At 36.3% G+C, this 22,506-nt stretch overlaps 1 protein-coding gene across 1 annotated transcript; it reads right to left on the bottom strand.

The window, feature by feature from the left end:
* Positions 1-1,479: 1,479 nt before the first annotated feature.
* On the bottom strand, positions 1,480-21,079 carry LOC140155878 (eukaryotic translation initiation factor 4 gamma 2-like). Its single transcript, XM_072178874.1, has 18 exons — positions 20,915-21,079; positions 20,334-20,436; positions 19,110-19,220; positions 18,546-18,702; positions 18,153-18,211; positions 16,000-16,110; positions 15,335-15,445; positions 14,552-14,623; positions 13,986-14,133; positions 12,880-13,038; positions 12,013-12,200; positions 11,289-11,564; positions 10,601-10,822; positions 10,025-10,330; positions 9,465-9,622; positions 9,128-9,336; positions 8,091-8,212; positions 1,480-7,373 (listed from the first exon to the last, which is right to left on the bottom strand). The coding sequence occupies exons 3-18, from the start codon at positions 19,179-19,181 to the stop codon at positions 7,302-7,304; spliced, it is 2,442 nt and encodes an 813-aa protein (XP_072034975.1). The 5' UTR covers positions 19,182-19,220; positions 20,334-20,436; positions 20,915-21,079; the 3' UTR covers positions 1,480-7,301.
* Between the last annotated feature and the right edge of the window lie 1,427 nt (positions 21,080-22,506).

The following is a 22,506-nucleotide window of genomic DNA, read 5'->3' as shown; positions in this document are numbered from 1 at the left end:
TGTTGTCTGTGCTAAAATAAAATTTCCAGTGCAGTAGTTGTAGTCCTAATCCATAAATTATACATATTTTTCTTGTCACCAATATTCTATAATTTTTGAAAAAAATGCAAAAATAGGCACAATTAATTGGGCAGGTGTAGTATATACTAAGGTATAGGATACAAGATTCTTTAAGACATAATAATGAAGTTGACCGTTGACAAAGAAACAAACATCCAGGCAACCATTTGGATAATATCATAAGCCTCACATGTGTGTGGGCTAAGATCCTTTATAGGGGACCCCTATAAAGGATCTTTGGTATGGGGCCAAAAATTAAAAACTATTCATTTTAAGTTCAGATTTCCAGAAATTCCCTCAGATTTCCCAAACAGGACATATATACGATATCTCTGGAAGGGAAGGTGGTATGAAGGTCAAACAACCACCAAAATGTGTATTTTTACCCACACTAAATGTCATGTCATTAACTTAATTTCAGCCAGGGTCAATGTAAGGCCTTATCAGCCTATGCAGCTTCCCCATGAATTGAGATGGGCAGCAGTGGTTTTTAAGCACTAGACCTCTTCAGTTCTATTGGTGTCCCATATTAGACCTATGACTATATCTGTACCATTGCACAAATTTTAGATGGTTAATTGTTTTTTGAATTTTTGACTAAAACCTCATGAATATTTATTTGGTAATCCCAACATCTCATTGGTCAATTGCACCTGTATCCCAGTGCGTATTTAGACTACTTCCATGTATGCATGCATGCATGCAAAAACTTTTGCACCCCCACTACCAGATGATGACATGCTGTGTGGCTGTTCTTTTAGCCAGAAAATTGTTAGTTACAAACTGACAATTCTACACGTATGTATGCGGCTATTGCTTAAAAATAGGGACAGCAGCCCCATATAGGTCATCCGAAGATATGGGTAGTGAACATTACACACAGTACATATTCAAGTGAAACTTTTTTTGCATTTTTGTGAAACTTTCTTTTTTCATTTTCAGCGAATTTTACAACCTCAAATGACCTTTGACCTCAATATGTGACCTTAGACACCACCAGTATGAAAGCTCCCATTAAAACAGCTTTGGCTCAAGTTTGGTTGCAACAGGATTCAAACTATTCATACGAGACAGAAAGGCCTTTTATAATTGCTGACTGACTGCCATAAGGTCTTTTCCTTCAGACGACTTAAAAATGGCGTCTGAGCAGTTGTTGGTTGTAATCAACAGTGGATGATAATAATGCAAAAACAAGTGGAGTCTGCCAATACAAATAACTTCACATCAGTTGCCCAGATATCATGCAAATAAATCACATACTGGCCAATCGTAATTTTGTGCAGATTGGTATCGTGGTAGGCCTATTAACGTCTTCATGCATGCAATGATGTGCGTGTAATAGTAAAACAAATGCATCATGTTAACTTATAGGAAGTAGTGAAAACTGCATATCAAACAAACTGACCCATGACACTCGTATACAAGTATACATGACAAGCTTTTATTACGCCAATTGTTAACTCTTACACTCACACACTTACTTTTATATCTCAAATATTAATTCATTTTAAATACTCAACTACATCAAATTTTATTTCCTTGTTTTATTATTTCTCGACACAGACACTTATAGACCAACGTGTAAATAACTACAACAAAGCAACTTCATATATTTTTTACCACCATGAGTTGGGTGTGGTGCACAAACAACACGCTCTAAGAGCTAGATAAAATAGTATAAAAAAGTATGAATTTCACTGAATTACTCTACCAAGTTGTCAAAAATAACATCAAAACCTTGGTGCTGTAATTCAATAGAATTCTTACTATGCGTGCTCTTGAATTTGAAATTCCTGATGGTGTTGAAAGAAAATCACATACAAGTTCTCTTTACAATAAAAAGTCAACAAAAGCCTAAGAAAACATGACAATGGACAAATTTGGTGGCATGAAAGAAAGATATAACACATACACAATACAATGATAGTGATACCCATGATTCAAATGGAAAATAAAAAACAATGATGATACCCAATTTAAATGGAAAATACAAACCAGCTTTCTTTTCCACTTGTCATAATATACACAAACAGACTCCTTCAACGATTAACTACATCAGGACTGCAAGCACTACCTCATTAATACCCATGATGTACCTTTGTCAAGATCACATTCTACCTTCTGTAGTATAAATGTTAATTCAGATTTCCTTTCTGAGACAACCATGTCATTATCACAAAGGTGCACATAGGTACTGAATAGGCACCCAATAAGGTAACCTAGAAATTGGAGTCTGCATGTGTAAGACAAACATAATCATGGCATTAATTGGATAAAAGATCCATGGGACCCACATACATGGTAGTTTTTAGCAGCTGATTAACACCAAGCAACACCTCTGTGACAATACAACTATTGTTCACACCATTCAAAGACGCCTTTGATTACGTCACCACTTGTTGCTATTTCTACCCACAAGATATAAGTGACTAGGCAGTATCACAAATAGCAACACAGGGAGTATTCCAATGAAGACCATCTGAGAATCTAATGTGGACAATGGATACGGTCTGTACACAAGTGCCGATTCCAACATGTGCCTAAAATAAGATTTTGCATATGCCTATTATGCTGGTTTCATACTATCACGCCGCTTGCCACTGAGCTGTGCGATGCAAACACACTGCAGAAAACAGACAGTCAAGGCTTGTTATTGGCTGAGATGTCATGGGATTCTAACAGTGGCATTATTGCTGTCCAGAAAGCTGCTGCCATAATAAAACAGACAAAATGGTGGACTCACATCTACTGTGTACATTTTTCATGTTGTGCGCTAAGAAATAAAGAGGCGCAAACCATGATAGCACAGAGCTTGATGTGAGTCCAGCTAAAAACAGATATATTCTTTTGAAAATAAATGAGTGAATTTTCAATTAATGCATGATTATGTTTTGCTATTACTGTACTTATTAAGTATTTAATTAATACACTATGAATATACTACAAATTTCAGCAATTCAGTTTTTACCAATGTGCTGAAATTATTTAAAAAACTGTTCAACAATATTATCATGAAATGACTAAATGCCCTCAAGTATTCAGTTATATGTCAGTTCTGGGTGTCCTGTTTGAAGCATTGTATATTAGTACATGTACAATATGAACAGTTGCATTCACTGTAACTCAGTAACCTCAGGCAAGACAACTTGAAATCCTTTAAATTATACAAGAATTGCTTTCTGTACCAGCTTCCCAACAATCTTGTGATGTATATCAAAGTGCTCATATTCCTGAAATCCCCAAACCACTGCAACTACACAGGATATGGCTAAGTACTGTGGATCCAAGCATTCTGAATTGGGTGGTGGTGAATGCAATTGTACAATTCATTTGCCATGCACAAATCTTATATGGATGTTTAAAACAATGCATGATATGAATAAATCAATGGCAATTCACACACACATGCCTGCCATTCCATGGTTTTAGATATGCAAAATACTGTGCACCTTGCTCATCACATTTACTTTTGTAGCCGGTTACTTAATGATGTGAAACTGAACAGGTAAGCAATTTTTGCTGTGTCTAAGCTATTCTAATTCATAATAAACATTTCATTATAGACGTACTGTTGTACCAATAGTATATACAAGTACATTCTTTAAGTTAACAGCACTAAAAGTGAACTTACTTTTTATGTCTACCAACATGTGATAAAGGTCTGATTCTACTTCATGACCATGTTTCTTATACTCTGTATAAAATATTCAGCAAACTTTGATGGTAAGAAAAGTAGCACAACAACCAATTTGCATGATTATATAAAAAAGCAACAAATATAGGCATGATCCACATATTATAAGTAACTTTCCACATGAACTGTGATACTATGCCTTGACAGGGATATGTATAAAGGATGCTATCCAAATGTGATGTTACAATATTCTGTACTACCTCATCAGGCTAGCTTGTGAATAAAACCTGGATCACTCAGTCGGGGCAGGATCAAGTTTTAAATGTTTACCTATATAACGATCAATCAAAAATATATTTTCTACAAATGTATGTTTCAAATTAAGTGCCGTGGACTCATGCATCCTGAAAGTAATTTGAAGTCTCGGTTCCAACTTTTTGAAACATGATTTTATTTCTTGAAATCGGGTGATTTCCAGGTAATCTTTAAAACCTATCAACAAGAATGCTGCTTACATATAATTACAGCAGACTTTTGAACATTGAATTATACCAAACAAGGTCAGGGGTTTCTGTAACTAGACTTTCAAAATTTTCAATAATATTTTCTCTTAAAGATACAAAATGTTCCTGCATGAAAATAAATTTTTCAATTTCAACCTCTATTATGCCACCAGTACAAACTCCCACCACCAATAGTCTACAAAACCTAAAACAAAATCTGTAACATTACCTGATACAATTTGATTCTACCAACCACCTATTTCCCAAACACCATTATTTCTTTCCGGGTAATACTATAGTTGTGTTACAATTTTCTCTAATATGTTATGGTATAGATCTATAACAAACATATCCAATTAATCCTTTCCTTCGTTAAACAAGCTTAAATAAAAAAAAGAATATGGATCACACCTCCTTATTCATCATTTAACTGTGGACAAACCTGTTCTTCTTTTTAGAGTGCAGTAACTGTAAAATCCAAAGTGTTTTAATTATGAAATCTTCACACCTATACAAACATGACAGGTTTTATGTTATTACCAAAGGCCAAGTATAAAGAGTGAAATTTGAAAAAGTGAAAAGTTTTTTAAATGTTATTGAATTGTAACAGGTGCAAATTTCTTCAAAGATTATGATTTGAAGTCCTATATTAATAATGATGGTAACACGCATCAGCTTTGAACCAGATAGAGGGTATCAAAAATATGGTAATAGCTGTTATGGAAAATAGGTTTTTCTTAAAGAATAAAATATGTACCAAAGTGCTGTTTATTGTACAAATTATGCTAATGCCTTCAATATTTAAAGTGGAATGTTAAGGGTGAGGAATTTGTAGGCAAAGGTTAACAAGTTGAATAAGTATTATTTTGTTTTTAACATTGGTGATTGGTCACGGTAAGTGACAGACTACTGTTTGACTGAGGGTACATAATGTACTGGAAATCTAACAATGTTGTTGTATTCCATGCAAATAACATTCACATTCTTCAATTTTTGAGACTGCTCAATTTGGTCTAACGATGTAGGTAAGTTAACAATAGAGGTAAATTAATTCAAGCACATCCAGATATGCACACTAGTCAAAAACCTGTATCCATGTCAAAATGATGTTTCAAACAAAGTCACAAGCACTCAAAAAGTTGATCACAATTCATCAGTATATTACTTCAGAATTTGCTAACAAACCATTGCACAGTTAGTTATCTGTAGGGAAGGCTATAATTGTAAACACATGTGACTCATACTCACAAATGCATTTGAGAAGAAATTCAACTGTTCTCAAATGCATTTGAGAAGAAATTCAACTGTTCTCCTTTACTAAGAGTGCATATATTGTGCCAAATGAAACCATGTCTAAAACTAACAAAAACCTTTTTCTGAGGCTGAATTACATTGATAAAATGAGAAAGACCAATATGCGACTGTCAGAGTTTGTTTTTTAAGATTGAAATCTACAATATTCACATAGCCATCTTCTCTATATGTTTACAAACACTAGCTGTGTCCAAGGGTCTCTCAGTATCATATTAAAAAGTACAACACCTCATCTGAACCAGCTTTTGGTGAGGCACTACATGGGGTTACAATAAATAAATCCATGTCGATATTTGATTGTAGCAAAACAACCTGCATGGCACTCTGGTCTATCACAAAACTTTACTAATTCCAGCCACAAAGGCAATTCTAAAAATCTTTGGATGAAACAGCAGGGATGATATAAACCAACTTGCACCAAACCAATGTGGAAACTACATTACTCTAATAGCTATTGCTTGATGGTATTTTCATTAACTAAGTTAAATAAGAAATGTGATTATTGATTCCACCGCACAGGAGTAAACTTATGAGTTGCCCACATTGGTTTGTGCCTTTCATACAATTTGCACCAATCTCGGCTATGTTTAAAGCTGACCTACCGCAAGTGGCTACACATCCCATAAATTTACTTGGACTTTGAAAATATATCATTGTACAATCTTGATAAAACATTCTTCATTCTGTCACATGTTCATGGGTGAACGTCATGGGGGTGTATCTGAAATTGCTGCACATTTTCCAGACATGTTCAAGATGTCAACATTAACTGTAATTAGTTTAAGAGATTGATTCACAAGCCACATCAAGAAACAATGGCTCATACAGAAAAATGCAAAACAATTTTGACATCATATTTCCAAAAGGTGATAGCAGCAAGTACAGATACCACTTGATCACAGTCATCCATGATGTATAATATAAAAAGTATCACTGAAATGAGATATTCCTCTTGAAATCCACACACACCCTAATCCTAATCATCCATACAGGGTGTCAAATTCATATTGAGTTACACATTCAGGTAACCTTATTTGAAATTCACACTCGCCTGTGTGGAATATGAAGGTCATGTCTTTCATAGGGGTTATGGATTTCAACTGGAATAGCTCAATATATCATGCAATTGTGAATATCATAATTAGTTTGCTAAAAATAACATTTGCTTTTCAAACTTTGTAGAATTTTTTTGGTATAATTCTCATGTCATGGTACATATATATAAATCTTCCCATATATCCCACATTGGTAAAACCATAGGAATGCAAATAAGAGTCCCTTGGTGATAAAAAATTTGGGGTTTACATACTTCAACATTTCGGGCCAGTTGGGGCATAGAAATTTCCATGGTGCAAATACAAATACAAAATATGTTACATCACTCACATAATTAAAACCAAACATGATTCAGTAACAACTTGGAACTTAATTCTTTCCTTTTTTTTAATATTCCAATTTCCATACCAATATGCCCCATGGAAATTTCAGCTTATTTGCATACCTGAAAAACCCTGTAAGTAACAAACAGTCCTTGTATACAGCAATTATGACTTGTTATTATAAAATTGGTTTCAGTGGTCTCTACAGGTTCAATAACAATATAACTGTATACTTTTGTTTTTTTAGCTGCGACTATTTCACTACTCAAAACACAGCTTTACATAAAAACCAATACCATTCATCCTTGTATCTGCAAGGCTTATGTCAACATGTGGAGTAAGAATATTCACTTGATCCCTTTATGAGATAATCTCTTGTTAAAATTTGTCCTTTGAGATAATCTCCTCTTTTTAGTCTTCATCATCATCATCCGAGTCCTCCTCTTCCTCGGCAGTAGCAAGCCACATCAGCCACTGGTTTACCTGAGATCACAAGTCACAGATTAAGTTTAAGATTAGCATAAACCGAGAGTATGTAATTATAGGAAAGAAGACACTTAAACTACACAATTCTGAATATGAACATGTAATTATAGTGATACATCCAAAATTCAATGTAGACTTATATGTAAGTTTAGCAAGGAAACTGATTGGCAATCCCTGGTTTTGGAGGTTTATATTATTTTGATAGAATAAATTGCATACTCTCCTACAATAAAATGCAATAGTGGAAATGCAATTTATTCCATAAACAATTGATTTCTGGTGAAGCGTACTTATTCTTTTCCCATGGTCAAATCTCTATTAGGTGATGTACACCTGGCATGTACTATATCATCCATGCAAGTTTCTTTCCCCCTCCTGATTCACTTTCTTCACTTTCACAGTGTAATCACCTCCGAAATTGGACACGGTTTAGGCCTATACAAACATGGACGTTCTGAATTCGTACTCAATCAACATGTTTTCTGCCATTTTGTGTGCATGTGTATAAATATGAAATTTTACCTCACACCTGTGGTCGTTATATCTCGCTAGGTTTTCAAACATCCTCATTTGCCGGCATTTTCCCAAACACCCCACACTGTTTTTGCTCTCTATCTTCTTTCTCTCTCTTCTATTTGTCTTTTCATCCAAAGACCTACAAGATTTAGGATGCCTTGTGGGAAATAATTACTTACACCAGAAAATTTGACTTACCTGGAAAAGTGCCTGTCCTTTTCCTGGGAACTCATCTGTGATATCTTCTTTCCAAGTCATGTAAGCTTCTTCTTCTATCACCTCCATGTTATACAAGTTAATGAAGAATCTCAGCAACATACCTGTTATGTAAAAAACAAGGTTCAAGTAAGTCTTGCATTTCTATTTTACCCTCGTCTACCAGACTTATTTATTTTTTGTAACATATCTTATGAAGTGGGGAAGTGTTGTAGCATCTACACTACCTGGCATTATATGTTATTTTACAACTCACATGTGATTTCTGGACTATATCTTAACTACTGTTACTCTGAACTGTTTAATAGGAAACATATACATTAAACGTTCGGGTAATGGCGCTATGGGCTCCCTTTACATAACTGGAATTTTAGACACAAATTTAAGTGCCCTCCCATAAAAATCCCACCAGCAAATAAGGGCATATATTATTTAATTCTGGTTGGGATTTTTAGAGGAGGGAGCTCTCTATTTGTACATGAAATTTACTCCAATACAAAGGAGCCCAGATGCGCCATTAGGCTAACATTTATGGTGCCTATTGTTTTGTAACATAAGGCATCTCTGCATCTTCTGTATGTATGATTATCAGTGATAGACATGATTCATTCATATCACTGACAGTCATACATAATATTACAACTGATGAGGATACATCTTTGTGTATTATTTGGGGTTCAAGGTGTTGAGAGTTAGCTCATTCGGTAAGGCATTTGTGTGTGGCGGCATGAGTTTAAGCCTCGCAATCACCTAAGTTTGATCACATGTTATAATTGAGCTAGCTTGAAATTCTCCTAAACAAACTAACTGCTTATTGCCTTGGTTACAAGAACTTGTGGAGCTAATCCTGGCTGTGATGGCTATTCTAGATGTAAGCTGACTAGGGTGATGTGTCTATATAGCACTGTATCCCTGAATGACACTAAATGACTTGCTATTGTATGTATTTGAAGTGTTATCTTGGGCAACGCACCAAATATTTTACTTGTTTATTGTTACTCTTTCCCTATAAATCTCACCTTTTGGGAAATTATTCAGATGGCAGTGTACTTGTAGTGCATAGAGAGCACTAAGCTGTAGGTCACTACTCTCATGGATAAACTTCTGCAATACTGGTTTGAATTTCTCCAACAGGTTCTTCTCTTTCTCTTGCACTTGTTTATCAGGGGCCAATGAGGCGTCTACACCATTTGCTAGAGTGGTGTCACCAGTCACATACTTCAAAATGCTGCAGATTCAAAAGAGGAGGTCATAAAGAAATGTTGGGTAATATATGGTTTAATTTATTGTAATTTTTCTCTTAGCACAGGTCTTTTTTACACTATGGAAACCCTGAGAGTGATGTAGTGTTATTACCTTGTAGTTAGTGCATTAACAAATCCTTGGTTTTGATGCAGATTGGTGGCTACATTCTCCCGAATCCACTTATACAGAGCCGATGGGTTTGGATCAGCTTGAATTTGCTTCCAAATATCAGCTTGAACACGGAGTAGTGGAAACAGGAAGCTCAAACCCTGAAAGGAACAATACAGAGCTGGTTAAAATTTAACTTTGCTTCAAAACACATATCAAATTGAAATTCCCTACCTTAAGATACAGAAACTCTACTACACAACAAAATTTGTATTGCGTGCAGTGCACAGGTACACCATCGCCAAGGTCCCTGACTGGTACTTAAAGTACTAATACTGCTACTGCACAGGTATCCACCACCAGTGGTTCCTTCTGGTACTCCCCTGGTACTAAACGGTACCTTGGTGAAGATGTACCTGTGCTGGCTCACCTGGCACTGAACAGTACCTTGGTGAAGGTGTACCTGTGCTGTTGACTGCCAGGAATTTACAAAAATACAGTACATTGTGGCTTGGAAAAACTGTACTTTACAAATAATATTAGCAATACACACACAAACACACCTTATCATCAAGAATCTCCATCATACGTTCCTTATTTTGATCAATCTCAGGTAGCATTTTCATCATGTTGACTTTACTGTCGTTGTACAATGCAGTCAGCCACTCTTTATCCTTCAGCTTATGTAGACGCTGCATACACAGCAGGAACAAAGGATAGTATGCCCCATTCTCAAGCAAGTCTGCCAGCTCAGCCAAGGTTACCACATCTTCATACACAGCATGGGCAGCAAAGGTCGCCATGTGCGACTTGATGAGTGGCACTTCTGCTTCCAGTTCTGTGGAACGTTCTAGGAGAGATGTAAAGCCCTGTGGACAGAGAGGAGTTACAAAATTACAAATAATGAACTTTACTGAATAAGCTCCGTAACAGAAGTTTTCAAGCAGATTGGATAGTCTGTAAAGAACTGCTTTTCTTTTTTGCAATTTGACTTGTTTTTCATTGAATTGCCCCATCTACTTCTCAATTTGCCAGGTACTAAATTCTTAAGTTTTAAATCCTCACATTTTATTTTCCTGTTGCCAAACAACTTGAGCTAAAACCGCATGGCTTTCAAGACAAAATTCAAGTGAATTTACCTCCAAGAAGTGTGTAGATGTAAAAGAACCCTCCTTCTTGATGGCAGCCATAAGTTTGCTGACATTCTCTCTGTCGGCATCATTTTTACTTATCGTCTGCATCATGGCATGACAGAGCACTGCTGGCAGGTGCTTGTTTGGTATCTTAGTATCCTTGAATGCTGTCACAGCTTTAGTCAAATCATCACCATTAGAAGACAGAAAGTCATCCAAAATTGTTTCCTGAAAGATAAATCAATTTTATAATTAAAGGTGAAAAAAAAGATGTTAGTTGGTATACTTAGTTTCAAAGTGTCCTACACAATAAATAGCCAAATATAATCACAGATTCATTGCAAACAAAAAACATTAGGAAAACCATAACTCAATAGCCAAAGCTAGCACATGTCACCTGTTATGTCACTAAGGTGACCAAAAAAGTTCAACGGGCGGACAGACCTTCCAAATAGGGTCGAGTCGGTCAGCAGAACAGGTTTTATTTTAAATCTGAAGAAAAAAAATTTCCTCTCCCTCCTTGCATTTATATATTTTTATGGTCAAAATAAATCTACCTTTTGCCCAAAACAGCTGATTTTATGCAGATACAGCAATTTATGTCAAACTCCAATTGCTATTATGATCCTATTGCTATAATGATAGTTCAACCTAGAAAAAAAGCTGGGAGCACCTGTAAAATGAGTAAACTTACCATAGTTTTGAGCAATTCTTGTCGAGTAGGAGCTGGTTTCTTCACCTTCTTCTCTTTCTCTGTTGCGGGAACCTGTCTGATGGGGATCTGCTGGAATGCAGCAGGCTGCAAGCCAGGAGCTGCAGATCCTGGATGACCAGGTTGCACATTGGTTGAATTGTTGGTCAATGGAGTGGATGACATGCTGGTCATTGGTGCTGCTTTGGCACTAGGGGGCAGCATACTCGGTCCTTGAGGTTTTAGGATCATGCCTGTTGAGTTGGGGCGCAAGTTGAGCTGCAAGTACAAGATGTATTTGAAAAAGTCAGTACTGCTACACATCATGATCATGCCCAATGACGTCAACATGTGCCAAATGGGCGGGACTTAATGCTATTGCCAAATGTCATGTCGGATATGTCAACATATGCCAATTGGAAAGGGCTTAATGCTATTGCCAAACATCATGATGGATGATGTCAACATTGCCGATTGGGAGGGGCTTAATGCTATTGCCAAACGTCATGATGGATGATGTCAACATATGCCCATGGGCAGGGCTTAATGTTATTGCCAAACATCATGATACATGACATCAACATATATGCCAATTGGGCAGGGTTTAATACAACTATCAGCAGATTGTGTGAGCAGCTATGCAGATGCACTACAAAATTATATTCTGGACGCAAATCATGTAAAAGGAATGTTTCTTCTTAATTTGAATGCATGTTGTGTAACTTACTTGCTCTGAATTCATCTTAGCCAAACGAGGTGGTCTGGTATTGTCTCGCTGACCCTGTTGGTTCTGTCTGTTACCATAACCTTGTACACCTCCACTGTTATTATTACCCACACCTCCATCTTGAGGCCCTCCTGGCTGCTGATGGCGTGGTGGAGGGTTGTTGTATGGATTATGATTATTGTTATAACCTGCAAAATAGTATCAACAGAAACGTGTAATATAATTAGGTGTCCCTACCAAATGAACAACAGTTTTGTTTCAGATAAAAGACATTTTTGAAGAAAAATGATAACTTTTGAAAGTTTTCTGAAATGAGCTATTCAGGGGTGTGAGAGGTCACAGGCCAAAAACGAAAAGAATTACTAAAAACACTGAAAAACAGCGTAAAATCAGGGTAAAAACACCAAATATATGAAAAGAAAAGAAAACACATAAATTTTGGCAACAAAAGAGGAAATCAGCTGAAAAGAGAAACTCTCACACCCCTGGAGCCTATTCCAGTTGAAATCCATACACCCCCTATGACCTTAATCTACCATACAGGGAGTGTGAATTTGAAATGGGGTTACTTGAATGGGTGACTACATTTGAAATCTAAAACCCCTGTGTGGGAGATTAAGGTCATGTCTTCCATAGAGGGTGTATGGATCTCAACTGGAATACGCCAAAACCAAATTGGAATATTTGTTTTCCTGAACTGTTCTTGACTTGTCAAACAGACAATCAGACTAGCAGGTGTATGATAATGTGCTACCCTGTACAATGTTTGAATCTGATAGCACCCGACCTCAAATACGCCTTGGCAAGAAACTCTAAATCTACTCTGAATCAATGCCACTGCAATGATAACAATACTGCCCTACCCACCTTGGTTCTGTCTGTCACCTCCTCGTGACATGTTACGTGGTTGCTGTTGCTGATTCTGCTGATGACGGTTCATTTTGGGGCTGTAAGATGGTCCACTGCTGAAGCTATCAAATGGTGAGCCAACATCAATGAGACCCGGACCAGTCCCCACACCTGCAGCTTTACAAATAACAATAGACAGAGATTAGGTACTTCAATGGTCATTCACTCTTTGGTTGCTCATACTGTTTGATTTCATTTGCATGCTGTTTTGGAATTATCCCTATTATCTTTCTTGAGCTCATAAAAACCAGTTGGTAGAGCATCTTCAAAGATTAACCCTAATGCTACTGGACCACACAAAGCCATACAGCACAAAGCACCCACAAGACTGTGCATCCAACGTGATCTGATTGTGCAATCATGCCAAACTACATATATAAGCAGAAATGTTGGCCAGGCAACACTCACACGTGTGGCTTGCTGTAAGTACAGCCGTTCAGCCAGTGGCACCTGAGGGTCGGTGGGTCAAATCCCGGCAGGCAAAACAACTTTTCCTTCATATTCTTTCTTCCTTACACTTGGGCAAAAAGCAGTTTGGGAGTTGGGTGGTAAGTTTGATTCATGGATGGGCAATGGACTGAAACATGGTATGTTTTTTTAAATATAATTTGAGGCAGAATGGGCGATTCCAGTTGAAAATCCATACGTCCCTATTGAAGATATGACCTTAATCTCCCACACAGAGGGTGTAGATTTCAAATGGAGTCACCCACCAATTTGAAATTCACAATCCCTGTGAGGAAGATTAAGCTCATGCCATGTCATGATTTCAACTGGAATAGCCCAATGTGTTACCACCAAAATCACACTAGCAGAAACAGCTGGGTGCTTGATAAAACAATTCAGTAGTACTTTATATTCCCATCCATGCAACACATACAGGCATACCAGAGTTTACATTATCTAGTCTACTTTGTTGGATGAAAAGCACTTTAAAAAAAAGCCTTCATCCGCTGCATGAGAGCAATAGTCTATACTTATCTCAAACTAATACTTCAAAGTTGAAAACATTTTTGGTAACTCGATTCACTTTTTGGTAACTTGATTCACTACAGATTACTTACTCATGGTATCTTGAAGAAAGAAGCCATCATTCATGCCTGATGAAGTAAGCCAGCCTGGAGCAGAGTGCATGCCTCCGCCATTCATTGGACCAAAGAAATCTGAGTGTGGTGGACGGTTTTGTTGTGGCGGTGCACGCATATTCATATCCTGAAATTGGCAAAAAAAATATCAAAGTGATTACAAAGTCAAATCATTTAACTTTTTTTACATATTTATGTAAGAATTGTCGAAATCAATTATATTTGGCTCTCTGAGATGTCCAAATATCTAGTTTATATCTTTAATGGGCTATATCCCTATACTAACAGCTGCTTTGCCATTGTGTAAGATAAAAAATTTACAGGGTTACTTTAATTTGGTCATCTTCTTGTAATGATCTCAGAATCATAATGGACATATTAACCATTTTTATGCTGGTTTCTAAAATGCACAACAGCTCCTAGCAGCTGGGTATTTTTTAACGCTGCCCAAGCTGCCTGTCATCATATATCATAATATAAATAAGTGGCTACAGCTGCTTCCTACAATGAGATGATGAACATTGGCATTAATTGTAGCATCTTACCTTTGCTGCATCTTGATGAATTTGTCTGATGGTCCGTGGGCCGTGGTCGGATTTGGTACGTCTGGATATCCACTAGTACAAAGAAAAAAGGGTCAATTTAAAAATGATTAAGCTTGCCTGTATGACAACACTTGACTTACTCTTTTGTAGTATTTGTGCTTGATGCCTGTTTGCTTCTTAAAACAGTCACTTCGTACAGAAAAACCACTTGAATCCTGCCTCGATCCACATACGCAAATTTCACACAATGCATGTAAACAGCACTTTTGTCATATCATCCAAGTAGAATCCAAGATGGCTGATATCAAAGATTGAAGTTGAACATATTGCTTTAAGCCTTTTTTCTTTTTCAAATTTAAGAAGAAATAATTATTTAGACTCATTCATGGACATTGACTAGATTAATAGCCTCTGTTGTGATCAAATTTCAAATATTTTCTATCAGTCTCTTTACAATATATTCATCTTTTGTGATGTATGCGCTTACCAGGCTTTGGGCCATCAACAATTATAGTTTGTGATCAATATCATGATGACCCCTTCCTAAAGCTATGAGTGGATCTTACTGAGGTAATGTTTTTATATAAGTTATGTTAGTTACATCTTCCAAATATCTCCAACAGCAGATCAACTCAAGGTATGGGTCCATGGGCAGTTCAAAGACGATGAAACAATTTCTTGTCAGTATTTCAAAGCAAACTGGTTACATTTTTCTATACATCTTAATTGTAGCATGTGAGAGAATATAGTTGCCATGTTTTTACAAAGATACGCTCTACTTACATTATTATTGCGTAGCTCAATGCAGTCCTGCAGCATGAAGCGGATACGCGATGGTAATTGAAAGTTCTCTGAAAACCTTTCCATGCGGTGAAAATATTGGTTCATCCAAATCTAAATGAATAAATGCACAGAAACAGTAAGCAACATGAAACAAAGCATTGTAGAAACAGTAATCATGAGAGCAAAGCATGTAGTGCAGACAATCTTTACATAATTTAAATCTTACAATCTATCATATAAAATTAGGCAGTTTCACGAATTTTTAAGGCTAAAACCTTTTGTGGTCTACATTATTTGGGAATGTACTTTTTGTGATGCGAAGAATTAAGTTGTCTGCACCCCAATAAAATGCTGAATTTTGGGTTTTTTAAAATTAAGTCAATTAATTTCAAAAGCACTAAAAGGTCCCTGCATGCTAAATAGTTACAATACGCTACAATACAATCATCTGTGTGAGAATCACAGCCTGTAGTCTGGTATCCGGTCAAGTTAACCATTATACTCACACCAAATCAGTTTTTGTCACCAATCAAATATCAACATGTCTTTTTGGAGATTCAAACAAGGAAAACATCTCATTTACATAATTGTAATTAATTATGTAAGTGCTCTATTGAAATCTGTGGTTGTTTTTTACCTGAAGCCAGCAATATTGATGTACTTACCTTAGCCTTGTCATGGTCCAACCTACGGCCCACAGTATTCATTATCTTACAGAGGCATTCCAAGTCCTCAGCCTTCTCTCGCAATGTCTCGGATCCTCTCTTGTCCAACAACTGAAACAAATCAAAACAAATTAATGTAGAATATGGTATGCTTCTATCCCAGGTTTCTACTGAGCAACTCTCCCAGTTGATTTGTGATGCACAAAAATGACCATATGTGAAATGCATCAGATGGCACCATCACTGTCTACCACCAACTCCTTTTCAGTGTGATTCAGAGCTGGGTTTACAGTCCAGACATGTGGGATTAACTTGATCATTGAAGTACATTACACAAAATGTGTTTGCAGAACTTCTTGTACACTCACAATATAAGAGACTACTGAAAACTAATGATACCCTCATTGCGCACACCAGTGGAAACATACTAGGGAATATAAGTAGGGATGACCAATGAACCATCAACTTGATTAGAACGCTCCCATAGACATGCAGGGAGCTCAACTGTGCACTGCTTGCACAGACATTTCTAAATTGATATCATTCTTTTATTTTTCAATATTTTTCTGTAAAAATTGGGGAAGTGAATGCCAATTATATTTTGTAACTATCTTGCAAATTACAGCAACACAACTTATTTCATTTTTCTGTAAGTGCGAGTCAAAATTGGTCCATCGCCACAGTGCGTTTAATTGCCAGTGGCTGAGTTCAGCACTGCTCAAGAATGGCACAAAATATTCATGTCAATAATTTCAGGTGAAAAACGTAATCTACTGAGCTGTAATTTGGCAGAGTTGCCAGTAATACCTCTATCATACCCTCTGTAAAAAGGAAAAAAAAAATGAACAAGTAGATCTCGAGTTACAAATTAAATCACCAGCTTCCCTTTAGAATTTCCATACTCCTTTCGAATCATGCTAAGAAGACACCTTTCTGAACATAAATGTGAAGTTTCGCTTATTTGATGTATTTTTCACCTGATTTCAACCCTAAACATTTTCTTATATTTAGGCCTATACCATCTACAACTTGCTGCTGGCTATACCTTGTTTAGAACTTTCAAAAGAAGTACCTGAATGTGCAGACATAACTGTTTCAAAATAGCCCATGAAAGTCATGCAGGTGACTCGAGGTCATGCATTGAATTGGTTTGAATGAAGAATACTATGGGAACCAGCACCTTTTGTTAGAAATCACACATGAGCATGATGAGTGAAGTGGATTTAACCTCTATTGTTGTGAATGAGTCAATGACCTTCAATGACACTGAAGATTTTGTTTGCATACACCTACTAATTGGTCATATTAAACCCAATAACATTGACATTTTTGGTTGTGAAAAAAAAAGTTCACCTGGACTTTTGATTTTGTGCCATATCGGTCATCTTGGATGATTTTTGGCAAATGTTCTCTAAATGCATGATTTCAATGCCTCAGTTTGAAAAAATAATTTATGCCATTGACTAGTAAAGTGCCATTTCACAAGAAACCCCTTTGACACTTTCACAATATGCTTGTTTCATGTTTGCATATATGTTAAAATAAAGAAATATATAAAGGTAAATATATGCTTATGCCAATTTTGCTCCCAATTGCTATTTTTGGACCTTGTCATTTTATTTCGCTCCAATGACCGGTCAGAATGGGAAACTTTGAAAATTCATAATTCAAAAAGTTTTTGTCCGATTTTGACCATTTAACCACCAAAATACTTCTGTTGATGAGTTCTATCCAGAAAACATTCTTTTGTAGCAATAGGGGCAACATGAAATTTTGATGGTTATCCCTAATATAAGTGTGGTGATACAGTGTGCCCAAGTAGAAACAAACCAAACATGAGTCAAATGCAAGGACCTATGAAGTTTTCAGATACTTTATGAATACTACATGAAGCTTCTGAATGTATGAATGTATAGGGATACACCTTAAAGTTTCCCTGATCACAAAATCCCTGTCCCAGACCGAGACAATTTAAGTTTATTATTACCTCAGGATCTGGTTTGATGCCTGTTAGGTTTTAATGTTTAAAAGGTCAAATTACCACCGGTCTTTTCATACAAATGATGGGCACATGTAAATTCCTAGTCAAGACCCTAAAAGAAATACTAGGCAAATGAACTTAAGATATACAAGACTTATATATGTAAACTTACCTGTTTAATGCACTTGTACAGGATTGATTCGTGGAGCATTTCCAAATTGCCAAGTTCCCCTGATCAAATAAAATCATATCAAATTATCAATATGTCATTCAATCAACCAAAGAGCAGGTTATACAGTCACTCAACAAATAACAATCATTAAATTTTAGGATAACTATTTCCTAACAGAGTGACCAAATTGCAAAGCTAATGGCTGTAATTTGAGGTTTGCTTCAATAGAGTTAATTTAAATTAAATATTGTTAATGCTTGGTCCTACGGTTATTACTTAGTATTTATTTGCAGCATATCAACCAAGATTTTGTTGAGGTGCTGCAGATACAATACCTTGGAACAAATTTGGCATTTTTGCTGAGAGTCTAGGGCACTTATAAGATGTGCTTACCAATAAACTGGATGTTCCCAAGCATCTTGAGCTTGGCAGTGTTACGTTGCTCCTCCTCTTCGGGTGTGAGGATACGTTTGACCTCATATGCCGCAAAGGCCCGTGATCGATTCTCAAACTCATCTTGGCACTTGTTGATAAGCAAACGACGAAAAGTCTGAAATGGGGGGAAAATCAGCATTAAGTAGTTTCATTTTAATGTCATTGTTTACAAGTGTTGTTGTTTACAAAGATTAAACATATGAATATACATTTGTAATATGAATATACATTTTTAATATGACTAAACAACTAACTGGCATGGGATTATGTAAGAACTTACATCTTGTAAAATACTAGCCCAATACTTGGGTCTGGTTTGCCCATTCACATGTGGATATCTTGACCTATCCTTTGTTTTTAGTTGAAATTGTCCTTTGAGTGAATTTCAAATCGCCTTTACTATTTTCTTTACTTTTATGACCTACATGTATGATACTGTTTACTTTTCATAAATTCAGTATAAAACAGGTTTGCACATTTAATTCCTAAATCCTAATTATAATATTCAAGGCAAAATCTTACTCTATTGGTTGAGCCCGGAGGCTCAAAGGAAGGGGCGTCTTCGTCTAGTCGCCTACATAGCTGTGCGTACATAGAACTATACTTCGGTTCTTCAAGTGCTTTTTCAAATACCTGCAAAAGAGTAAATATTATTCCAGTTAATTTCTACTATAGAATGCACACATATCTTTGTTAATTTAGGGGAAAATTAATCTACTCAAATGAGGTCAACATGACCTAATTCTTAATCATTTTAATCTCAGATTTCTGAGTAAGTGGTTCTTTCACACTTCTTCCCATGATTAAGGGGGTACTACACCGCTGGCCAATTTTGTGCCTATTTTTGCATTTTTCTCAAAAATTATAGTGCATTGGTGACAAGTAAGATATGTATATTATAGGGGCAAGGACTACAACTACTGCACTGAAAATTCAGCAACTCAAGGCAAGTATTTATTGATTTATTGATCAAATATTGGTTTTCCCGCATTTTTAACTGTAACTCCACAACTATTGTCTGTGCTGAAATAAAATTTCCAGTGCAGTAGTTATAGTCCTTGCCCCTATAATATACATATATTACTTGTCACCAATGCGCTATAATTTCTGAGAAAAATGCAAAAATATGCACAAAATTGGGCAGGTGTGTAGTACCCCTTAAGTGATCCACAACATATCATTTTTTTAGATATTAGTTTTGCAGTGCAAGTCCTGTCATGTAATTATTTAAAGGGCATCATCCAATCTTCTTGTTTTCTGTTTTGCTCTTGTATTGAGGCCTACCATTAAAACAAAATTTAACATTACTCCAGCAGTTTTGATATGAGAAGCAAAAATGTGTAAAACAATGCCCCAAAGGAGTACTTATGGGATGGTCATCACAATTCACCATGTTTTTGCTCACATCATCTAAATGAAAAATCTCAAATGTTACATTTTACTGGAGGTAACATTTGACAAAAATATGAGCTGCTTCTGATACCAAAATCTCAGTTTTTATAAAGAAAAAAATGGATGAGGTTATCAATCGGTGACACTCCTTTAATGATCGTTCTCTGAAACACCGGTTTTGTTAAAAATGCTTCAAAAATATATTTTTGAAGTTTGAAAACCTATTAAACCAATCATACTGACCACCCTGTTTACTATTTAATTGCCTCTTTGATTTACACTGACAGACAGGACAATACTATCAAGCTTTTGTCATTGGGTTAGTTATTTGAGCCACAGCTCATGCATACTTACCAGAAGAATAATCCCCTTTAAGATAACTCTTGAGTCAATTCCAACATTAAGAAGTTCCAAAACCAGCTTGTCAAACTTCTCAGGTGTTAGCTTGTTAAGGAGCCTATAAGGGGGAAAATATTAATTTATTACATACATTTACCAACACATGTACTGTTGGATGCAAAAACACACACAAAAAACACACCAATAATTGGAATGTTATCAACAGCAGTTCAGCCAAATCTTTGAAACATAATACATTAGTTCAATCCTTGGTAGAATCCATCACACCTCCCAGTATGTGGACTATTTATCAAGTCATTTTACCGAGATGCCACTCAATTTCACTCAAAAACCATGAAACTGGAGAAAAAGGCCTGGAAAAGCCATGTGAATACGGGCCAAAAACCCCAAAATGTACTGAAAATAAATTAAAATGTGGTTATTTAACTTGAAAAGTGGCATTTCTGATTTTAACCAGCTGATGTCTAATGAGCTCCTATTGATACAATGTATGGCCAGAATGGTCACTTAATTAAGGTAATTAACTGGATTCCCACATTTCTTAATTGTAATTCCTGATGAAACCACACACTTACCCTCTCACCCGGCGAAACACTAGCTCTTGACGTTCTTGTGGATTTCTATCCCGCCTGTTGTTGGGAGGAATCCATCGTGGCGCATGCGCCTTGCCAGAACTACTGCTGCTGTTGCTGCCGCTACTGCTTTTATTTACTGGATAAGAAGATTCATTGTGGTGCGCGCTGGTACAGGTAGTCAAAAAATCATATAACATTAATCATTAATATATATACAGTATACACACATGTATATTGAAACTTAAACCACAGCTAGTATCCTACGGTTATCCTACCACAAGATGAAAAGTTGATTTACAACTTGGTTTGACCTGGGAACGAACATCTTGACAATTGTGGCAGGCAGGGAGACTCTTTAAAATTACATGGAGTGTGTTTTGGTTATGATGGGTACATGTGAATTGATCAGCAAAGTTCTAGAAAAAAATTTCTCTGTCCTAAAATATTAATTTAGCATACAATTTCTCCCATCAAATGCGAGTCTATGTTACCCACTGACTCACACACTTTCCAATCACATGTGCTCAATGTGCACTTTGGCCTTCATATATCAAAAAAGCATGATGACACTCTAAAAGGGTCAGTGGATAGTGGGGGGAGTCTGTGGGTATTAACATGGACTTACATTTGTTAGGAGTACTAACGCAACACATTGAGGGTTGAGAGCCAGAAAGCCATAACTCATAATCACCTGCTCCCAAAAAATTAGCATCAAGTCGTCAGGACACTATACATTGTCCTGTCCATTCAATCAATCATGACAAATAGAACACAAAAGAAATTCTGGAGGAAATATTGATTTTTGAAGACCAAAGCAAGGAGCTATACAAAAATGTTTGAAATGATTATTAAAGGAAATGATTTCAAATCTGGAATATCTCATGAAGTTATTTTGTCAAGTTTATCCTCATTTTGTGAGAACTGGTCATTGTGAGTTACTGCTTTCTGCTTCTCAACCCTCAACATGCTTGTTCAAAAACAAACAAACAAACAAACACACCAATAAGTATACACACCTTTGGAATTTGCGTGGTGTCTCTTGCTGCCTTCTAGGAGGGAAAGCTCGAGAAGCACCACTGGTAGCTCCCGGCCCTTCCACTTTGTTTTGTTGGTTTTATGCTTTACACCCAGACAAAAGATGTTGCCTAGATTTCACCTGCAAAGAACAAAGGTATACTAGTCATTGTGAAATGCAGCACACTGCACACTTGTGCTGAACAAGACCATGTATGGTACTGTTGCTAAACTTGCTTTGCGATGTTGCCTTGTGATAAGATCATCATGTATTCAGTACGGTACTGGAAGGTTAAAAGATATAAGAGGTATGCCCTTTGTGAATGGGAGCAAAATTGAATACAGAGTACATCATATTCTGTCTTCAAACAATGTACAGCAAAGTTCTCAATAATTGGAACGTCTTGAACTGCCAAATTGCTACTTTACGCTCATTTCGTGAGAGCAGGTCACATATCTGATTTGACCACTTTTTTCTTCAATGAAATCATTCAAAATGAATCTCCAGTTAAATTTTACATTGAAATTCACATTGAAAAAGCAATGATATTCATAATGGCTCATTATTTTGTAATCTT

This window comes from Amphiura filiformis, chromosome 6 (genome assembly GCF_039555335.1).
Source record: "Amphiura filiformis chromosome 6, Afil_fr2py, whole genome shotgun sequence".
In the NCBI taxonomy this organism is placed as follows: domain Eukaryota; kingdom Metazoa; phylum Echinodermata; class Ophiuroidea; order Amphilepidida; family Amphiuridae; genus Amphiura; species Amphiura filiformis.
Note: the sequence above shows the minus strand (reverse complement) of the source record. Positions and strands in the feature narration are given on the sequence as shown.

What these genes read in the sequence shown, in the direction of transcription:
- LOC140155878 (XM_072178874.1), bottom strand. Translation starts at nt 19,181, where the DNA reads ATGTACGCACAGCTATGTAGGCGACTAGACGAAGACGCCCCTTCCTTT. An exon ending in TTCATCAAGATGCAGCAAAG is followed by an intron (nt 14,134 to 14,551) that starts GTAAGATGCTAC and finishes TGCCAATTTCAG; the next exon opens with GATATGAATATGCGTGCACC. An exon ending in AGGTGACAGACAGAACCAAG is followed by an intron (nt 12,201 to 12,879) that starts GTGGGTAGGGCA and finishes ACTATTTTGCAG; the next exon opens with GTTATAACAATAATCATAAT.